At 40.7% G+C, this 21,443-nt stretch overlaps 4 protein-coding genes across 18 annotated transcripts in view; 1 reads left to right on the forward strand and 3 right to left on the reverse strand.

Moving 5' to 3' along the window:
* Positions 1 to 651, reverse strand: part of DYNC1LI2 (dynein cytoplasmic 1 light intermediate chain 2) — an 86,922-nt gene extending 86,271 nt beyond the window's left edge. Inside the window, exon 1 of the mRNA XM_050774939.1 lies at positions 648 to 651. The gene's annotated coding sequence lies outside the window, so the exon portion shown is untranslated. The remainder of the gene's footprint in view (positions 1 to 647) is intronic.
* The window catches only part of TERB1 (telomere repeat binding bouquet formation protein 1), a 51,379-nt gene extending 50,496 nt beyond the window's left edge, over positions 1 to 883 (reverse strand). For 9 of the 14 annotated variants that reach the window (XM_050774915.1, XM_050774917.1, XM_050774916.1 and 6 more), the window contains exon 1: positions 257 to 641. In XM_050774915.1, coding sequence (XP_050630872.1) covers positions 257 to 383 — 127 coding nt within the window. In that variant the 5' untranslated portion in view covers positions 384 to 641. Of the gene's footprint in view, positions 1 to 256; positions 642 to 745 lie in introns of those variants that run through there. The other 5 variants (XM_050774910.1, XM_050774913.1, XM_050774919.1 and 2 more) reach the window with 4 other exon arrangements.
* Positions 1 to 21,443, forward strand: part of CA7 (carbonic anhydrase 7) — an 836,404-nt gene that overhangs the window by 783,815 nt on the left and 31,146 nt on the right. The window lies entirely within an intron of this gene.
* NAE1 (NEDD8 activating enzyme E1 subunit 1) overlaps positions 2,159 to 21,443 on the reverse strand; it is a 30,669-nt gene continuing 11,384 nt past the window's right edge. For both annotated transcript variants that reach the window (XM_050774935.1, XM_050774936.1), the window contains 14 exons: positions 20,905 to 21,014; positions 18,303 to 18,412; positions 17,202 to 17,264; positions 16,740 to 16,803; positions 16,345 to 16,436; positions 13,599 to 13,658; positions 13,375 to 13,508; positions 10,567 to 10,642; positions 10,246 to 10,285; positions 8,861 to 8,947; positions 8,391 to 8,483; positions 5,446 to 5,560; positions 5,312 to 5,361; positions 2,159 to 2,395 (listed from right to left, as the gene is read on the reverse strand). In XM_050774935.1, coding sequence (XP_050630892.1) covers positions 2,286 to 2,395; positions 5,312 to 5,361; positions 5,446 to 5,560; positions 8,391 to 8,483; positions 8,861 to 8,947; positions 10,246 to 10,285; positions 10,567 to 10,642; positions 13,375 to 13,508; positions 13,599 to 13,658; positions 16,345 to 16,436; positions 16,740 to 16,803; positions 17,202 to 17,264; positions 18,303 to 18,412; positions 20,905 to 21,014 — 1,204 coding nt within the window. In that variant the 3' untranslated portion in view covers positions 2,159 to 2,285. The remainder of the gene's footprint in view (positions 2,396 to 5,311; positions 5,362 to 5,445; positions 5,561 to 8,390; positions 8,484 to 8,860; positions 8,948 to 10,245; positions 10,286 to 10,566; positions 10,643 to 13,374; positions 13,509 to 13,598; positions 13,659 to 16,344; positions 16,437 to 16,739; positions 16,804 to 17,201; positions 17,265 to 18,302; positions 18,413 to 20,904; positions 21,015 to 21,443) is intronic.

Below are 21,443 nucleotides of genomic sequence, written 5' to 3' on the forward strand. Positions count from 1 at the left end.
AAAGAAGACGCAAGAGAGAAAGGGCAAATTTGTTTTCGATCGTTTAAACGTGTCAAGAGAAGAGTCATTCAGGTCCCAGAAAACGCACTGTGGGTACCCGGAGTCAGCCGGCTCTGCAATATGATACCCCCGAGCCCAGAGCATAAATCCTCAAGGCCTCCTCCCGGGTTCCACAGGTAACAGACACGTAACCTTTCTAAGGCGGTGGCGCTCACCCCGCCCGGCTTCCTGCCCCTTCAGCCCGCGGCCGGCTCACCTACAGAGTTGGAGGAATTCCTTGTGCAGAGGTTAGGTGGCCCCTCCAAGCTCCTCTCTGACCACGGCTCGCAAGTCCTGCGCGGGAGCAGGGCACTGGTGAGCGGCGCGGGCCGCTCGAGAGCCATCAGCCCCCTCAGCAGGCCCTCCCCGTTCAGGTGCTGTGGGACATGCCGCCTGGCCCTGGCTCTCAGAAAAGACCTCAACGGTGGGTCCCACCCTCTCCACACATCAAAGTCACCAGGGGAGGAGCCTGGGGAGTCAGAAGTGAAATAGGGGCGAATACTGCCAGGCTCTACACGCCTCTAAATGGTTCGTGATAACTGTCTCTTCCCGCCAAAGGATGTGGGGACTACAGCTGGGGCCTGGCACCTACTCATAAAGGCCCCGTTCCCCCAACTCGACTCTTCTCACGTGAGCTAAGAAGGGCCTGACGGGACGGTAAGACATCCTGGCCGGCCCAACCCGCCTTCCACAGGCGCCAACATACGGAGTTTCCAAGCGCAGTAAGGGAGGGCCCCAACACGCGGGAGCGAAGGCCGTGGCGTCTACCCTCAAGCGGGGGCTTCCTCCCTTTCTTCATCACCGCCCACCTGCCACAACGCTCGCTAGGGTTTCCCGCCCAGCAGTCCAGGCCCACGTCCGTGGGAGGGACTTCCGGCCGGCACGCCCACTGCCCCTGCACGGAGCCTTAACGCTTCCGCGGGTGCCCCAGATTGCCAAGGGCAATAGGGTGGCCGGTGTCCTGGATGCAAGATTTTTAAGAAAGCTACAATTTGAAAGAGAAATCTAAGCTTACCGCCCCCGGTTTTTAGGGTTTTTACCTCAGAGGAGCATTAGCCCCAAAATTAGGGGACTGTGCACGTGGTTGACGAGGCCTGGCTATGGGACAGTAAACGCGAGGCACGGGGCGGCGAAGCCCCACCTCCCTTCCACCTGGCATCTGTGCTGTGCACTGTGCGTTCTCCCTTTTGTTGGGCACCTCGCTAATGGTCACTGCAGCCCACAGAGGCAGCCAGGCCACCACCTCACCGGGGGACTTCCGGAGTTCGGTCCAGGCGGACTTATCTGCACCCGGACCAAAGGATCAGAGTGGGGCCGAGGCCTAGGCCTGTCCCTTGCCTCTTCCGCCGTAAAATGCAGCCCATGGGACTGCCAGGCGATGAAGGCGAGGGGAAGGTCCCCGATACAGTGAAGAACAACCAAAGAATGGCTGACACATTAGGGTGTGGAAAACCAAGTCCCTGTAAGGTACCCTAGCATATCTACCAAGTTCTCAGGAGACGCTGGCCTCAGAGACAGCTGCAGCAGGTTAGTGGCCTTAGATATTAAGAGTCATGAACCACGGACCACGTTCCTCAGCCCGAAGTATTAATACATCAAGTTAAAAACCGGGCACTGCCCCTACTTCTGGATTCTGGATTTCCACTCCGTTTGCATCTACTACTTCCTTTTTTTGCCCTCTAAAATGCTGGTGAATGCTATTAATCCCATGTGACTAAATTTAAGAGTATATATGAGTGGAATGACCCCATAAAATTTCAAGAAGTAGGTTAGGCAGCCAAAACTTTAGTTAAGATAACACTACATACAAGGGGATGGTCTTGTTTTCTGGGAAAACTACATATCCAGAAATAATTTCTTTTTAAATTCTATTCGTTTTAACAAATGATGATGGTCCTAAAATGTCCATAGCTAACATCTGCACATGGCTTAAATTAATTATTGAAGAGGGTAAGAAAAAAAAATTTTTTAACTATCTCTAATAAAACAAGGATAATCTATGACAAGTAACTTTGAAATAGCAAGCCAATATTGATGCTCAATGAGAAATGGATAGGATTCATTTTCTAGGAAAATGACTGTCTCCTTTCCCCTCCCCACAAAGAACAAGACTACATTATTACAAATGAGAAAAATGTTTATTAAGAAAACAATTTAGCAGCTCTCCTTTAGAATTTTACAGACTAAAGCACAACCCGAAGGCAATTACAGTTTCAATCATTAACACACCACCTAAGGTGCTTACTCTACAACTGGAAAGTTGCTGAAGTTTGTGACATGCCACTGTAAATGTAAGTATTATTAAAAATTACAAATTGTTTGGTGATTATTTTGATGACCTCTTGAGCAGCAGCTCCTGAAAGGAAAAAGGAGAAAAGCAAATCTCTGAAAAGAGTAAACTTCAAGAGTTATATAAAAATACTCAATTCTGTAAAGAAATCTTCCCTTTTCAAAAGCAAAGGTTCGTTTGAAAGTGATCCAAAACAGATGCAGTTAGCTTACTGAGTCATATCAACATAAAAGCCTGTAATTATTTTTGTTATTAAAGGAAATCTAAGCAGTAGTGTGGTTGACCAAACTTTAAAGACTACACACAGGCATAAAAGATTCTCAAAGGGGCCGGGCGCGGTGGCTCACGCCTGTAATCCCTGCACTTTGGGAGGCCGAGGCGGGCGGATCACGAGGTCAGGAGATCGAGACCATCCTGGCTAACACGGTGAAACCCCGGCTCTACTAAAATACAAAAAATTAGCCGGGCGCGGTGGCGGGCGCCTGTAGTCCCAGCTACTCGGGAGGCTGAGGCAGGAGAATGGCGCGAACCCGGGAGGCGGAGCTTGCAGTGAGCCGAGATGGTGCCACTGCACTCCAGCCTGGGCGACAGAGTGAAGACTCCGCCTCAAAAAAAAAAAAAAAAAAAAAAAAAGATTCTCAAAGGACATCCTACTGCTGCATTTGAATTTTACCTTGTATCTGTTTTATAATAAAAAAGGAGAAAGGTGTATTTGTTCTGAATGCATTTGTAATTTAGGAAGGATCTATATTAAATATCACCAGACTGCTATATTTACTCAAAACAAAAAAACTACTAAGAAAAAAGTTGTGCATCTTCTATAACCTGAAGATTCCTCTCTCCCAAATATTCATGGACTGGATAGAATTTTTCCTTTTTTTTTTTTTAGACGAGTCTCACTCTGTCGCCCAGGCTGGAGTGCAGTGGCATGATCTTGGCTCACTGCAACCTCCTCCCAGGTTCAAATGATTCTCTTGCCTCAGCCTCCTGAGTAGCTGGGATTACAGGCACCTGCCACCACACTTGGCTAATTATTTTTGCATTTTTAGTAGAGATGGGGTTTCACCATGTTGGCCAGGGTGGTTTCAAACTCCTGACCTCAAGTGATGCGCCCACTTCAGCCTCCCAAAGCGGAGGCCTTACAGGCATTAGCCACTGCACTCGGCCAACTGCATAGAATTTGAGACTACTGTGCACCAAATACTGTTCTAGGCAGTAGGGTTACAGTAAGGAAAAAAGAAAGAGAGAGATAATTTACAAATAAATAGAATGTGTAGTATGTCAACTGACCATAGGTGCTAAGGAGAAAAAGCAAATAAGGGGGATATAAATACAAGAGGAGGGGTTCGTCTTTTAAATAGGGGAGTGAGTGATGGCATCACAGAGAAGACAGCATTTGAATAAAACCTGAAGGAAGGGAAGGGATATAATGGCACTGTGCAAAATGATTACAGAATGCATAGAAGTAAAAAACAAAAACAAAAACACAAAAAACCTTCAATTTATACTTTTTTCTGCTATTGGCAAGTCATCCAGTCCATCTATCCGGCTATACCTCTTCTTAGATTCTGGACTGAATCTGAATAAATAATAATTTGCCCTTTTCTGTGAATTGGCAGTTAACTTTGCTATTTTGGCACAAGAGACTACTTGGTTTTAGTTTAAAATAAATTATTCCGAATCAAGCTTTATTTTGGATTTGCTTAGAAAATCGTTTTCTTAGGTCTATATGATTCATTCACATTTTGAACACTTCAAATATTAATCAAACCTAAATCTGCCTTTAAAACATTCAACATCTAGAAGGAAAATGCCACAAGCAAATAGCTCATATTTTTTTGAGGGGTGTTACAGACTGAATGGTTCGTTTCCCCCTCAAATTCATGTTGAAATCCTAACCCCCAGTGTAATTGTATGAGGATAGGGCTTTTGGTAGGTGATTAGGTCAAGAGCGTAAACCTTCATGAATAGGATTAGTGCCCTAATAAGAGACCCCAGAGACTTCTCTTGCCATTTTTTTTTCACCATGTGAGAACACAGAAGAGAGAGCTGTCTATGAACCAGGAAATGGGTGCTCACCAGACCTGACCATGCTGGCACCCTGAACCCAGACTTCTAGCCTCCAGAACTCTGTGACACATTTTTGTTGTTTATAAGTCTATGATATTCTGTTACAGCAGCCCAAAGTGACTAAGACAAGGGGGAAGTAGAGTGAGGGAGGGAAGTAAGGGAGCTTCTATGAAAGACATGTCATTTTTGAGTTGGGTCTTGTGGAACATGTAGGTTTTGGACATGCAGAAAAACATATTTTTAAGGCAAATAGGTCCAGAGGAGCAAAGATCTAGGAGCAGGAAATCAAAGGGCATGCCTGGGGGGAAAGCAAGTAATATGATAAAATCAAGGCTAGAAAGGCTGAGTGGAACTAAAACACAGGGATTTTTAACATCAAGCCAAGGTCCCTGGACTTGCTTGAAGGACTGTCGTAGAGTGTATGTGTATTGGTGGGGCAGGCGGTTAGTAAAAGGACACAATCAGAGCTATGCTTTAGAGGGATTAATGACTCTTAAGGAGTTTAAGTTGGATGGCAGTGGGAGAGATGGAAGGCAGGGAGACCAGTATAGAGGCAACTGAATAAGTATCCTAACCTGGGCAACATAGTGGAGCCCTGTCTCTACAAAAAATTGAAAAATTAGTCAGGCTCGCTGGCACATGCCTGTAGTCCCAGCTATTCAGGAGGCAGAGCCAAGAGATCACTTGAGCCCAGGAGTTGAGGTTGCAGCGAGCTATGATGGCATCAATACACTCCAACCTGGGCAAAAGAGTGAGACTGTGTCTCAAAAAAAAAAAAAAAAAAAAAAAAAGAAATATAACATCCTGCTTCACTGACCTCCCTAATTAAAATAGCTAGACGACACAACTTCGTATTAAAATAGTAACTGTACTACGTAACAACAGGTGAGTCTTCTCATATATGGAACTCACCCCCCAAGAACGCAGCAATGGTATGTGGCTCAGCGGCTCCATATCGGCAACTAGAGGAGATCACAGAGACATGAATTTTGATTGCCTTACGACAGGTGTGGAATCATCTCCTAGATACCCTAAAAAATACTCACAATTCATGGACATAATCATCTTTCACCATTACAGATAAACCATATTCCTGAAGGAAGCCAGTGAGACAAGACTTCAACTTTCCTATATCTTCTTCAACTTGATAGTTAGATACCCCTAAAAATAAAGTTAGTTTTCATTAAAATAAATGTGATCAAAAATTAATGGCCAACTCCTTTATTTAATCTAGTTTCAGATATTCTAGTCAAAATATGTATGAAACTGAAGAACAAAAATAACAAAATATGAGACCAATATTTGCAAATATCACAAACCTATAATCAGAGACCAACTAAAACCTAGTAAAAATTTGAATTTAATTAAATCTTTGTTAATTGCATCATACGCACTGTCTAGAAGAGCATCTGGCACACAGTGCTTAATAATTATTTGATAGAAGAACTTAATGAATGAGAAAGTAATGTCCTACTTATACGCTTTATAAAAGTTATTCTCCAATTCTAAAAGACTAAATGATAAATGACACTGAGGACATAAAGCTATTAATAATAGGTAACTTTTTTTTTTTCTTTTGAGAGAGAGTCTTGCTGTCACCTAGGCTAAAGTGCAGTGGTGCAGTCTCGGCTCACCACAACCTCTGCCTCCCGGGTTCAAATGATTCTCATGCCTCAGCCTCCCAAGAAGCTGGGACTACAGGAGTGCGCCACCACACAGCTAATTTTTTCTATTTTTAGTTTCAGTGTTTGCTACACTGGTCTCGAACTCCTGGCCTCAAGTGATCCACCCACCTTGGCCTCCCAAAGTGCTGGGATTACAGGCATGAGCCACCATGCCTCGCCAATAATAGGTCACATTTATTGAGCATTAACAGATGCTGGACACTGTTCGAAGGACCTTATATATATATATTAATTGAATGCTCAAAACAGTCCTATGAAGTAGATATCGTTATCTCCATTCATAGAAGAGAAAACTAAGGCACAGAAAGATTAAGTTACTTAGCGCATAAGTGATGCTGTATGACTTCCAACCTAGGTCATAAAAAGCCCTGTAACTTCCACTTGGGTTTTTTCAAATGGTAACTGCAGAAGCCAACTGACATGCTAAAAGGAAGTCCAAGCTAGCCACCTGAAGAGAGATACCTGACCAGCCCCCAGCTATTCCCACTGTTCTGACTAAGGGGCTAGTTACATGAGTAAAAATGTCTTCTTGCATGTCTAACTCAGTCAGTTAAGCCTTCAGAATGACTCCACCCCCAGGCATCAAGCAACTGCATGCCTCCTCAAGGAGAACTGCCTGAAACCAGGCAATCCACAAAATCACAACACTATTTATTGTTTTAAACCACTAAGTTTTGAAGTGGTTTGTTATGCAATAGATAACTGAAATAAATTCTAATCAAATAATACAAATAAAGCAATACATATTTGGTGTTTATTCTTTTTTGTTTCCTCTAGTTACCTTGCTCATGAGGGCTATAAACTCTGGGCCAGGCACAGTGGCTCATGCCTGTAATCCCTGTACTTTGGGAGGCCAAGGCAGGAGGATCACTTGAGGTCAGGAGTTCAAGACCAGCCTGGCTAACATGTGAAACCCTGTCTCTACTAAAAATACAAAAATTAGCCAGGCGAGGTGGTGGGCGCCTATAATCCCAGCACTCAGGAGGCTGAGGCAGGAAAATTGTTTAAACCCAGGAGGCGGAGGTTGCAGTGAGCTGTGATCCCATCACTGCACTCCAGCCTGGGCAACAGAGAGAGACTCCATCTCAGGGAAAAAAAAAAAAAAAAAAAAAAGACTATAAACTCTGGAGACACACTGCATCAGATGGAGCAGCAGGTTTTATGATACTCCTAGAATGTGTTGCTATGCAATAATCCTGCACAATTAAAATTATCATCCCGAAGAGAAATATTCTGAGCAACCTCAGATCTTTGAGATTATGCCAATTCTCCAGTGACTACATTCACTGAAGAGAAAAAGTAGATACTAAACAAACAAATTCCTACATCTTCAGAGTTCTTGAGTTCAGAAATTACTAGCATACTTTTTTTTTTTTTTTGAGACAGAGTCTCACCACGGTCACCCAGGCTGGAGTGCAGTGGCACAATCACAACTCACTGTAGCCCCAACTTCCCAGGCTCAGGTGATCCTCCCACCTCACCCTCCCGAGTAGCTGAGTCTACAAGTACACACCACCATGTCTGGCTAATTTTTTGTATCTTCAGTAGAGATGGGGTTCCACCATGTTGCCCATGCTGGTCTCCAACTCCTGGGCTCAAGCAATCCGCCTGAGATCAGTCTCCCAAAGTGCTGGCATTACAGGTGTAAGCCACCATACTATGCCTGGCCAGCATACTTCTCATGGCTTTCCTATTCCACTAAATTAAACTCAGTGCGAGTCTTAGTAGCAAACTATGGAGAATGACAGAAAAAAGTTTTCTTCTATATATATATTCAACCAACATCCCCCTATAATAGTTTAGAATCGAACACTATTTTGCAAATAAACTTAAAAAACAAAAGGTGGCCGGGCGCGGTGGCTCACGCCTGTAATCCCAGCACTTTGGGAGGCCAAGACGGGCGGATCACGAGGTCAGGAGATCGAGACCATCCTGGCTAACACGGTGAAACCCTGTCTCTACTAAAAAATACAAAAAACTAGCCGGGCGAGGTGGCGGGCGCCTATAGTCCCAGCTACTCGGGAGGCTGAGGCAGGAGAATGGCGTGAACCCGGGAGGCAGAGCTTGCAGTGAGCTGAGATCCGGCCACTGCACTCCAGCCTGGGTGACAGAGCGAGACTCCGTCTCAAAAAAAAAAAAAAAAAAAAAAAAAAAAAAAGGTATTTCGTCACTGGGGAACGTTTAGGGTGTAATCTGTTTACAATGTGAAATTCAAGCAACACTATTATAAATACCCTGAGAACACTTTCAATTTAAATGTTTTATTGAAGATTTATTATATCTGGTAATTCAATTGCTATTCTTACCTGGATATCTACCATGTTGTTTATGAAATCTATCAACAGCCCGTAACATTAAGTACAACACTATTTCATTATCTGGATTGTCCATGCTAGAAACTGAAAGGAAAAAAAATTCAGTTTAATTTGATTAATTTGCAATATAATAAATAATAAAGGGCTGAATTTACTATATACTTGAGTTTCAGGACTATTAGTTGGAGTCACACAATCTCTACCAAAGTAGTAACATACTGACTTTAACTCATACATATCATACAATGGACTCTGTGACCTAAATATGACTTTATACATACATTAAGTTTCATATAATATATACATAAATTATAATTACTTAGATAAGCTTAGAATAAAATTAGAATATGAATATTTACATTCTCTTTTATATCATCACCATATACTCAACACTATTTTACGCAAAATATTTATATCGTTTAATTAAAATTAACCTAGAATCAGAAGGCTATTATACTTACTAATTTCATCCTTGTTAATTGTATCCAAACCATATTCTTCTGCTAAGGATCGACATCTTACCACTCGAAGAAATGCAGAATTGCTGCCTGAACAGAAGAAAGATATTCTGGAAGTAATGACTGTGACAGGTGAATATTATGAATCACAGGTGACTTTAAGAACAGAGAATTATGTGTATAGCTTTCTCAGACATGAGAATGTGAAGAAATGTTTTCTCCTTGGCTCTAATAGCAGAGAAAGCACTAGAACACAAATCACCTTAAATTCACATCCCTGGCACTACAACCAGTTCAGAAGCGAGTAAGGTGATGGCCTCTCTGAACCTCAGTTTTCAAGTGTAAAATGGGGATGATACTGTTTACCTTTGAGAATTGTTCTATAGATTAAATGTGACACCTTGTATAAAGTGCATCTCTAGCACAATGCCTGATATGGCTCTACCAATAATAGTTTTCATCATTATTATGGATAAGTAGTCCTAAAAGAGAGAGGTTTATGAATTGTACTCTTGATATATGTAATGACTTTTTTTAAGCTTTGTATTATTGAAATTTCCAAAAATGCCCCAAAGTAGAAGACAATAATAAATGTTCAAGTACCTAGCATCAAACTTTCGATCTAGCAGTATATAATCTAATACAACAAATGCTAATTCAAGATTAGTCTAATAGAACAAACAAGGTGCAAGATTAGTTGTGGCAGAAAACATTAAAACTGAGCCTAAACAGACATTGTGGAGAAGTCATAAAATGGAAAGCTTGGATAAATCTATTTTAAGGATGGGGAGCTTGCAAAATATAAACTTCCACAGGACGTAGGAGCAGTAGCTACAGGGAGAAATCTTCAGATGGCATGCACAACAGATTGAGTATTTTGAAACTGACTCTTAAATAAAAGAAAATGCTTTTGGCCTACTGAGGAGTTACTGAGAGACTCCTACGAACCTAACCACTCTGAAACTAGATGGCAAAATTCTTAACTCCATTACAGTCATTTAACACAGCTCAAAATGAGTATTTAAACCAATATTGTCAATGTACACGTGACTCAAGATTTCATACCCAAAGTCTTCAGACAAAAAAATTTCCTAAATTACTTAACATTTAAAACCTGAAAATACTGTATTAATGGCAATTTTCAATTAACTGACCATCATGCCTTTTTAGCATTGCCACAGATAAACATGCTCTACCTCTGATTCAGTCTTAAAATACTCTCCATTTATTATGGGAGGGAAAAAAAAAAAAAAAACCTTACCCAATAATTATCTATATCACTGAGGCCATGCAACACTTAAAATTTCAACCATTCAAAATACCTGGGAACATTCCCTGTGGCACATTTCCATCAAGCAAAATAAGGAAATTAATTCAAGGGGACTTACAGAGTAATTTTAATTCTTTCTCTGAAATGGACTCTGGTGCCTGTAAAGAGATAAATACAGATTCTGTTCCAGTTTAAAAGACAAGATTAACAAAGGGTGCGGCACAAAGCCAGTCACTGTGAGATGGGGAGGCTTTCTCCAAGAGCTGGGAGAGCACTTTAAAAATATCTTGTTTCCTTATCACAAGCTCTCCCATTAGGCAGGCAAATGAGAGCTCCCCCTAAATAAGCAGAGCTAGTGCCACACCCTCTGTCTCTAAACCCTTTCTGGCTGGAGTTATGTGCTTAGGCCTGTATGGGCACAGTGTGCCCAGCAGCTTACCTGGCCAATGGACTGCAGCAATTTGGCAACATGATTACCCACAGCGGCAGCATCCTTCTTTGCTTTTTCACGGTAACTGAAAAAGAACAAAAAGCAATTATTAACAAATTTTTAAATTAGCAAAATTTAAATTGTTCCCATGAACAAAAAATTTATTTCCTTTTCATGAAAAAAAACAGGCCTGACAATGTATGAAATGTGAAAATGCCAGGGAAATGCTATCAACAGCATCTATGAGTAGCTGGGAATCTTTCCAGTGTTAGTGACAGACTCTCAGTGCCCACTAAAACCCAGGGTCCCTCTAACAGCACCCAACTTAAAAACTGCCCTCCTAGAGGGATCTATGATTTAGGCTCTGTGACAGAGGACCTAAAAAATACGTTACTGAAGAACATGACTTATCTCCTGGAAGTCAAGTCCAAGGAAAGTTAAATACATTAAAACTGTTCATCTCCAATGTAAAACTTTTGTTTTTGTTTTTTGAGACAGGATCTCGCTCTGCCGCCCAGGCTGGAGTGCAGTGGTGCAATCCTGGCTCAATGCAGCCTCAACTTCCCACACTCATATGATCCTCCCACCTCAGTCTCCCAAGTAGCTGGAAATTCAGGCGCACGCTACCACACCCGACTAATTTTTGTCTTTTTGTACAGACGGAGTTTCACCATGTTGCCCAGGCTGGTCTCGAACTCCTAGGTTCAAGTGATTTAAAAACTGAAAATACTGTATTCATGACAATTTTCAATTAACTGACCTTCATACTTTTTTAGCATTGCCACAGATAAACATGCTGTACCTCTGATTGTTTTAAAATACTCCCCATTTATTATGAGAGGAAAAAAAAACCCTTATCCAATAATTATCTATACTACTGAGACCATGGAAAAAGTAAAATTTCAATCATTTAAAATACCTGTGAACATCCCCTGTGGCACATTTCACCACCTGCTTTGGCCTCCCAAAGTGCTGGGAATACAGGTGTGAGCCCCTGCACCCGGCCATAAAACTTCTTTAGGTCTATTTACCTTTCACCCTCTAAAAATCATTAGTGTTCAGGCTGACTACCTCTCATGTAGTCAGCCTGAACACTAATTTCTACCCTCAATTGACCTTCCCCAAGTTTTAAGTAGTTGAACTCTTAGGCTAGGACAACAAACCAAGATTCTTTCAATGGTGACATGATAAAGAGTGAAATCTGTCTGGGGAACAGAGATCATCTCTATGTGACATTACTTGGCCCCCAAAGAAACCAAGCCAGCAGACCTGGATTCTTTGCACCATGCCCTAACTATATGAGGGTAATATTCATTGAGATCCATCCCTATGATAGTCTATCTGGGTTCAGGCTAGTGATACCTGGATAGCAAGGTGTCTAGTTATAGACTATAAATTATGAAACATTAAGATAAAAAATTCATCAAACACGTCATGGTTTTAAGTTACAAATAAAAGGCAGTATAGGGCCATGGCTAAGAATACAGGCTCTGGTACTGGGTTTTCTGGGGTTCAAATCTTGGTTCTGCCATTTACCAGCTATCTGATCTTGTATAAGTAACCTTTTCAATACCTTAGTTTCTTCAAGTGTAAAATGGGGACAATAACAGTATCTCTCTCTCTCATAAGGTTGTTGTGAACCTTGTGTGTATATTAAATTACTTAATACACATAGTTCATAGCACAGAGTTAAGTGACCAAATATTAAGTTTATCATGAGGTAGGGAAAAAAAACAACTCTGCCTCCTAGGGATATGTGGTAATTCTGTATTTCCCACTCAATTTTGCTTTGAGCCTAAAAAGAATCATCCCTAAGTTGTTTTTTTTTTTTTTTTGAGGTGGAATTTTGCTGTCGCCAGGCTGGAGTGCAGTGGTGCGATCTTGGCTCACTGCAACCTCCACCTCCTGGGTTCAAGCGATTCCCCTGCCTCAGCCTCCCGAATAGCTGGGACTACAGGCACGCACCACCACGCCTGGCTAATTTTTTGTATTTTTTTTTAGTAGAGACAGGGTTTCACCATGTTGGCCACGATGGTCTTGATCTCCTGACCTCATGATCTGCCTGCCCGGCCTAAGTTTCTTTTTTTTTTTTTGAGACAGAGTCTCACTTTGTTACCCAGGTTGGAGTGCAGTGACATGATCTCGGCTCACTGCAAGCTCCACCTCCCAGGTTCACGCTATTCTCCTGCCTCAGCCTCCCAAGTAGCTGGGACTACAGGCGCCCGCCACCACTCCCGGCTAATTTTTTTGGATTTTTAGTAGAGACGGGTTTTCCCGTGTTAGCCAGGATAGTCTTAATCTCCTGACCTTGTGATCCGCCCACCTCAGCCTCCCAAAGTGCTGGGATTACAGGCATGAGCCACTGCGCCCAGCCTGGCCTAAGTTCTTTAGCTTATTTTTACTTATTTATTTATTTGAAACAGGGTCTTGCTCTGTCACCCAGGCTGAAGTGAAGTGGCATGATCATGGCTCACTGCAGCCTCAAACTCCTGAGCTCAAGAGATCCTTCTGCCTCAGCCTCCCGAGTAGTTGAGATTAAAGGCACATGCTACCATGCCCACCTAATTTTTCAATTTGTAGAGACGGAAGTCTCACTGTTGCCCAGGATGGTCTCAAACTCCTGGACTCAAGCAGTTCTCCCACCTTGGCCTCCCAAAGTGTTGGGATTACAGGCATGAGCCACTACAGCTGGCCTAGTTTATTTATAAGCAATGAGGTTATAATAAACTTTCATTTGATTTCTGATAGGATGATAAAATGTTTATCTCTAATATAATCAGACTTTGTATACTACATAGTTTGAAAACAGTGACATACACGTTTTGCAGTTTTATATATTTGCCTGAATCTGCAATCATATCAGGGATTGTGCCTCGAACAGGTAAATTTCCTTGACCCTCTTTGGCCACAAATTCCTTTAAGGCACGAGCTAAAATCCAAAATGATGGAGTCTAAAAGAATAAGAAAAAATTAACATTAAGCGGCGTTTTACTTTGACCCAAAGGTTTAGACAGCAATGTTTTTACTTTTGTTGTTGTTACCTGTTTGGTGATATTTATGCAGCGATCATCATTAAATATATCTTCAATACTGCTTGGGATCTAACAAAGGAACATGAAACATTTACTTACACAGTATTAAGAATTTGCCCATCTTTATTTTCAGTGCTATTTCTTCAGATATATTCTTTGAATTCTCAAATTGTAATCAAATACAAACTTCTGATTTGTTTATAATTTTATTTAGAATCAGTACCATATGAAGATTTGATGGGGAAAGAAAGAATGGAAGAAAGACCTCTCCTGCCCACTGTTGCTAGCATTTAATACCTATTCTCTTATACCATAAATGGGGTAAAGAAGGGGCCCCAATAAATGATATTATATAGTTAAATCTGAAGACAAAACAGATTATAGACTTGTAGTATTCCATGATTTTCCATCTTGTCAAAAATTGGAAACCCTTGCACCCTAATTAGTGACCACTGAGACAACCACTCTGAAAAACACTAAAACTATAAAGTAATTTTATTGCTAGCAAGATCTTCATACATTAATCAAGAGTATAAAGCCAAGCACGATGGCTCGCACCTATAATCCCAGCATTTAGGAGGCCAAGGTGGGAGGGTCACTTGAGCCCAGGAGTTCGAGATCAACCTAAACAAAACAGGGAGACCCTGCCTATACAAAATGTAAAAGTAAATTAGCTAGGCATGGTGGCACATGCTTGTGGTCCCAGCTACTTGGGAGGCTGAGGTGGGAGGATCACTTGAACCCAGGAGGTCAAGGCTGCAGTGAGCAGTCATTGCATCACTGCACTCTACCCTGGGCAACAATGTGAGACCCTGTCTCAAAAAAAAAAAAAAGTATACAAATCATAGGCTTTAATTCTACTGTTGCGTGGAAAAATGAAATGTCTCAGTGGTACCTCCTAACTGGTCTCTCTGCTTCCATTCCCAGTCCCCTCAATTCTGTTCTCCTCACCAAAGCCAGAATGGTCTTTTAGAATATAAAGCAGCTCACTCCACTTCCTTGATCGAAATGCTTAAATAGCCTGCAAGACCTTTATGATCTGGTCCTTTCTGCCTCTCCAAACTCAAATCCTTCCTACCACTTTCCCCCCTTTTTTACTTCATTCCAATCACACTGACTTGCTTACTGATGCTTGAACAAAAGTCAAGCTTCCTCCCACTTCTTTGCACATGTGCTTCCTCCAACTGAAAAGCTCTTCCCCCAGACCTCTGCATGTCACTTCACTCAGGCTTCTGCTTAAATGTCTCTTGGAAAGTCTCCCTGGCTCCCTATCTAAAATTGTCTCTCAACCCCAGATTCCCTTGTCCCCAACATGCTCTCTGCCCCTTTGTTCTGCTGTAATTTTGTTCATAGCACCTGGTGCATTTTTATCTGTTTATTTAACTTACTGTCCCCCAACTATTGAACCTTTTCTTTTCAACTGTGGTTTTATATTCAGTGAAATACAGAGATTTTAAATGTCCAACTCAATGCATTTTGATAACTATATATACATATTTTTAACCATAACCCCAATTAAAACAGAAAATTTTCATCACCCCAGAAAAGTGATTCACAAAGCACATACTTTTATGGACACAGGGTCTCATATCATTGCCTAGGCTGCAATGCAGTGGCACAATCATGGCTCACTGCAGCCTCAACCTCCAGGGCTCAAGCGATCCTCCCACCATCTTAGGGTTCAGAGTAGCTGAGACTATAGGTGCATGCCACCACACCCATCTAATTTTTAAATTTTTTGTATAGACCGTATCTTCCTGTGTTGTTCAGGCTGGTCTTGAACTGGGCTCAAGCAATTTTTCTGCCCCGGCCTCCCAAAGTGTCGGGATTACAGGTGTGAGCCACCACACCTGGCCGGCAACCACTTTTTTTTTTTTTTTTTTTTTTGAGACAGAGTCTCACTCTTGTTGCCCAGGCTGGAGTACACTGGCAAGATCTCAGCTCACTGCAACCTGTCTCCCAAGTAGCTGGGATTACAGGTGCCCACCACCATACCCAGCTAATTTTTTGTATTTTTAGTAGAGATGGGGTTTCACTATGTTGGCCAGGCTGGTCTTGGACTCCTGACCTCATGTGATCTGCCCTCCTCGGCCTCCCAAATGTGTTGGGATTACAGGTGTGAGCCACCACGCCTGGCCCCAGCCAGCGCACACTTTTAATCACTAAGCAATGCTGCCTTGTTGTCTCCAAAAAGTTGGTAATATCTTACGTGCCTTCCTAACTTGAAAGGCAGCATATTTGCTGTTTTAAGTTGCAAGAAAATTCTAACTTAAACTACCAGGTGTTATTCCAAAGCTCCCCAAAAACTTCAATGGTCATACTTCAACAACTAAGCCATAACAAAACCAAAGGCACCTGAGGCGGAGTCTTACTCTGTTGCCCAGGCTGGAGTGCAGTGGTGTAATCTTGGCTCACTGTAACGTCTGCCTCCTGGGTTCAAGTGATTCTCCTGCCTCAGCCTCCCGAGTAGCTGGGGTTACAGGTATGTTCCACCATGCCCGGCTAATTTTTGTATTTTTAGTAGAGACGCGGTTTCGCTATGTTGGCCAGGCTCGTCTCAAACTCCTGATCTCAGGTGGTCCGCCCGCCTCAGCCTCCCAAAGTGCTAGGATGAACCACCATGCCCGGCCCTGTATTTATTTCTAACTATACATTTAGAAAATATGAACTTAAATCATTGTAATCAACCATTTAATAGTGAAGGACTCTAGAAAACACCTTGTTCATGTGAATTCCTCAGCAACTCTTTCATTACCTGAGTTGTATTTAGTGCTGTGTTCACATTTTTAATGGCTTCTTCAAAATTCTCTTCATCTTCTGGAGCCCCATTTTCATTCTTTAGAATTCCTATTTTAATGGGAAATTGTTAGCAAACAACAGCCCTTTTCTTTTCACTCTTCTGTTCCCCCATTATAAAAATAACCTTGTCAGATTCTGCAGAATATTGAATCTTAAGAAGAAATATGGCTTATCATTAGTCCTTAAAACTATACAAGGCGTGGCTTCTTAACTTCTCCAGGGGGAAAGTGAAATAAAAGCTCATGATGATATCATCTGACAAAGGTGTCAACAGAAATCCAATAAGCACTTGCCTCTAGCAATTTGCTTTTCAAGCTTTATATAGTATTTAATCATATCCCATAATATTACCTTGTCTAATCAAATCTCTGAAGTCTTCTTTTTCTTTATATGTTTTAGGTATTCGTCCATTTGTCTAAATTGGTTAAAAATTTTTAAAATCTAGTTATTAAAAACTCAAAATACAGAAATTGAAAGTCTACAGTGTCCCCCATTCTCTTCCTAAGATTTCATCAACAAATATATTTCTCTGTGAAATCAGAGGCTCACTTGATAGAAAACAGACACTGTGACCATTTATCTACATTCATTCCCCCTGCCAGTTTCATAATGACATTCATCAAATTTCATTTTGTTAATTAAAATTATCAGGATCAAAAGATGAACTGCTGGATTTAAATTTAAAAGCATCCATTTGCCCTACCATACAAGCCCATAAGGAAAAAAATTAATCTCCCATTCCCCATCAAGGAAATCCTTTATAAGAAACTGAAAATACAGTTGCATATGAAATTTTTTTTTAAAAGGACATACTTCACTATACCACTGTGCTAAATATTTAGCTATGATCACAATCCATGGAGTATGGCTGTGGTCCTAAAAATGAGAGACAAATAAAAGAAAATATTGGTATTATTAATTCTTCACTGTACCATCTCGTTTTCAACAAATTCAACAATATTTATGATCTCCTAATATATGCAGAGTAATGAATAGAGGAAAATGAACTGAGTTAATAAAAACTGCTTTACAAATTCTTCTAGAGGTAGATACCTAGTATGTCACGTATATACTATGATTGTCCCCCTTATACCAGCAAAACAGTCTCAGAGACTGCCACCCAAAGACACAGCTCAAATCTCAATTTCAGACACCAATCCTAAAGAAAGGAGGATCTTTTCTGTTTTCTGATGAACCAAATAAACAACTGCATGTTAATTAATATGGAAGTAGGCAAAAATACATATACTCTTTAAATTATATTTTTATGTCATTATTTCTATTTGTTTAGAAAAAGGCCATAAAGAGGACTTCTTGGAATTTTTTTGTTTCTGTTTTCTGTTTGAAAATTTTTTATTTTCAATTTTTGTGGATACTTAGGTATATATATTTATGGGGTACATGCTTTGATACAGGTATGCAATGTGAAGCACATCATGGAGAGGGGTATCTGTATAGCATTTATCCCCTCAAGCGTTTATCCTTTATGTTACAAATAATCCAATTAAACTCTTAATTATTTTAAAACGTATAACTAAGTTGTCATTATTAACTATAGTCACCTTGTTGTGCTTTCAAGGAGTAAATCTTATTCATTCTTTCCAATTATTTTTTTGGTACCCATTAACCATCCCCATCTCCCCACCTGGAATAGGTTAATGTCTAATTTCTTGACCTGGGTAGTGATTACACAGATGTTCAGTATACATACTTTTCTTCAATAAAAAAGTTTTTTAATTTTGGAGAAAAATTAATATGTTGAAAACAAGGTAAAATATTGTTATTGGGTAATCTGGATGACAGGAATATGGAGGTTTATAGGATTTTCCCACTTTGGTGTAATTCAAAAACCTTAGGTTAAAAAAAAAATGTTTTAGGTCTATCTGTAAATGTAAGGTCACACACACTACCAACCTTTTTTTCCATATGATCCAAATCATAGGACTGAAAATGTTCTCTCAGTTCAGGAAATGGCTTATCTAGTCGTAGATCCTCTAATGCATTATCTGGATGAGATTCTATTACTGTGAAACAAAGAATTCAAAAGGATAAATTTAATACTTAAAAAAAAAAAAAGAGAGATAGGATCTTGCTGTATTACCCAGGCTAAAGTGCAGTGGCACAACCATAGCTCACTGCTGAAACTCCTGGGCTGAAGGGATCCTCCCACCTCAGCCTCCTGAGAAGGTGGGACTACAGTCTCGTGTCACTGTGCCCAACTAATTTTTTAATTTTTTTGTACAGATGGGGTCTCACTATGTCACCCAAGCTAGTCTCAAACTCCTGGATTCAAGGGCTCCTCCTGTCTCGGCCTTCCAAAGTTCTTGGATTACAGGTGTGAGCCATCGTGCCCAGCTCAAAAGATAAACTTAATTATTTGGCAATACTGATGACAATACACTGAATTATAGAAACTTACGAAATCTTTAATTTTTAAATGGGTACAGGGCCCACAGGTTTTTTCACTGTTTTATTAAGGTACGATTTACACATAGTAAAATGCACAAATCTTAAGTCAACTATAAAGTTTTAGTAAAAGTAAAACAAGATTCCTTTAGAACAGAATTTGTTCTAACTGGAAAAGCTCAAAATTGACAAAACCTATGTACAGATAGCAACTAACAACCTATCCTCCCTCCTCTTGTGGTCTTTAATAGACAGCATCACCATCTACCTAGACTCTTCCCCAGAAACCTGATGGTCATCCTTCACTTCTTGCTTCCTTGGCCCCAATATCAGTAACTCCCCACTTCCTAATCTCACTCTGTACACTGCTGTCCACATGAGAGAGTACAGGAGAGTGTATAATTTCAGTGAGTGCTTAGAGGTAGGCCCAGTTTTGTCACTTGCTAACTATGTGACCTTAGGCAAAAAATTTAATCTCTCATTGCCTCAGCATCATCTATAAAAAGCAGATATTAAAGTTCTATAGGCTGTATATCTCTCTTATCCAAAATGCTTGGGACCATAAGTGTTTTGGATTTTGCTGAGATTTTGGTATATTTGCAAATACATACTAGATGAGCTCTCTAACCCAAAAATCTAAAGAAATGTTCCAATGAGTGTTTTCTTTGAATATCATATCAGTGCTCAAAAAGTTTTGCATTTTGGAGCATTTCTGATTTTGGATTTTTGGATTAATGATGCTCAATCTGTACCTTATAAAGGTTTTGGAAAGAGTAAATGAAATAATTCTTATAAAGGCAGGCACACAACTAGCAATGCCAAACCTTTATTATTATCCACCCCCTCTTCTTCTCTTCCCTAAACTGGAAAAAAGAACACACTGCCTCTTACTTAGGCCACTGGAAATTTCTAACAGCAATCCCTGCCTCCAATCTTTGCCCCTTTAAATCCATTTACTTTCTACTCAACTTCAGAGCGACCCATTTAAAATAAAATGTTTACCCGGTCACTCTCCCACTTTCCACTCTTTTGTCCCCTCCCATCAGTTGACACCACTTTCAACTCTTAAATGGCTTACCACCAGCAGCCAGAGCTTATCCTGACAAGCACTCCCTAACTGCCCACACAGATATTACTCCTCAGTGACACTACCAATACCAATGGCTATCATCACATTAACAGAGTGCTTGGCTCATAGTAAAAATGCTTTCTTGAGTAAATAAAGAGCATTGTATGAATACTGGATGAAAATTTTATGATGATTAAAATTTTATAAGTAAAGGGCTTATATCAACCCTCAGCTGATGGAGGTCTGCCTATAAACGACTTTGGTCTCCTACAACAGTTTCCTTGGGAACAGTAGTTATGTAAATGTCTTTGTCGTGTGAAATTGCACCTGAACTGAGAGAACCTAAAGCCTGCATGAGGATGAAATAAAAGATTGGAGGGGCATGGTGCAGTGGCTCACACCTGTAATAACAGTACTTTGGGAGGCCAAGGCAGGTGGATCACCTGAGGTCAGGAGTTCTCGATCAGCCTGGCCAACATGGTGAAACCCTCTCTCTACTAAAAATGCAAAAAATTAGCTGGGCATGGTGGCGGGCGCCTGTAATCCCAGTTGGGAGGCTGAGGCAGGAGAATCAGTTGAACCTGGGAGGTGGAGGTTGCAGTAAGCCAAGATTGTGCCACTGTACTCCAGTCTGGGCAACAAGAGCGAAACTCTGTCTTAAAAAAAAAAAAAAAAAAGACGGGAGAGGGGAAAGGTGGTGTAACTTCATGGGTCAGAGTGACCCACATTCCTTAGCTCTCCACAGCCATACATGCCTGATGTGGGTTGGGGGCAAAAGAAGCTGGGTACTTGCATAGTTGCTGGATCTCCTAATAAGATGAAGAAGCTGTACCTGTTATATGTCCTGCTTTGTATCCTTCTATAATGCTACATAAAGAGTAGATTGCAGCCTATTGAATCTGATTGCCACTTTGAATCTGCAACTAGAGATGTGCTGCTACAAATTTACTTCGTAATTTAAAACTGACTTTCTAAATTGTCAAGTTTCTAAAATTATAGCTAAAGCAACCAATAGTAAGCCCATATGCTCAACAATTTTACCTGGATGTTCTTTTATAATGATCCTCATATAACCAACTAGTCCATATGTCCTACAGATCAAAAGAGGAATCTGGGAATTCCAGAGGACATCTGCTAAGCGTAGTAAAGTGCTGTTAAAAAAAAAAAAAAAAAAAAAAAAAAGGCAAAATATGAACATAAGCAAATGGAAATATGCCAAACATGGGAACATGCAAAACATGAAAATGTCTTAAAATAAAGCAACTTTCTTACTAAATAATAAATGCAAAGGTACATAACTGCGTTTACATAAGCAGGTCAAGAATACACTGAAAAGCAAGCATTTCCATAGGTTGCAGTCTCAATGAAAGAAAGTACATCTTTTGGACAAGAGGGATGTGAAACCTTAGTCTGTCATATTAAGGAGAAACGTTAAAGAAAGATAATTCTAAACATTTCCATGACAGAGAAAAAATATAAAACCCACAAATACACCCCCAACAATTCCAATAACCAATTCTCTCTCTCTTTTTTTTTTTTTTTTTTAAAGATAGGGTCTCACTCTGTTGCCCAGGCTGGAG

This window comes from Macaca thibetana, chromosome 20, assembly GCF_024542745.1.
Source record: "Macaca thibetana thibetana isolate TM-01 chromosome 20, ASM2454274v1, whole genome shotgun sequence".
Lineage (NCBI taxonomy): Eukaryota > Metazoa > Chordata > Mammalia > Primates > Cercopithecidae > Macaca > Macaca thibetana.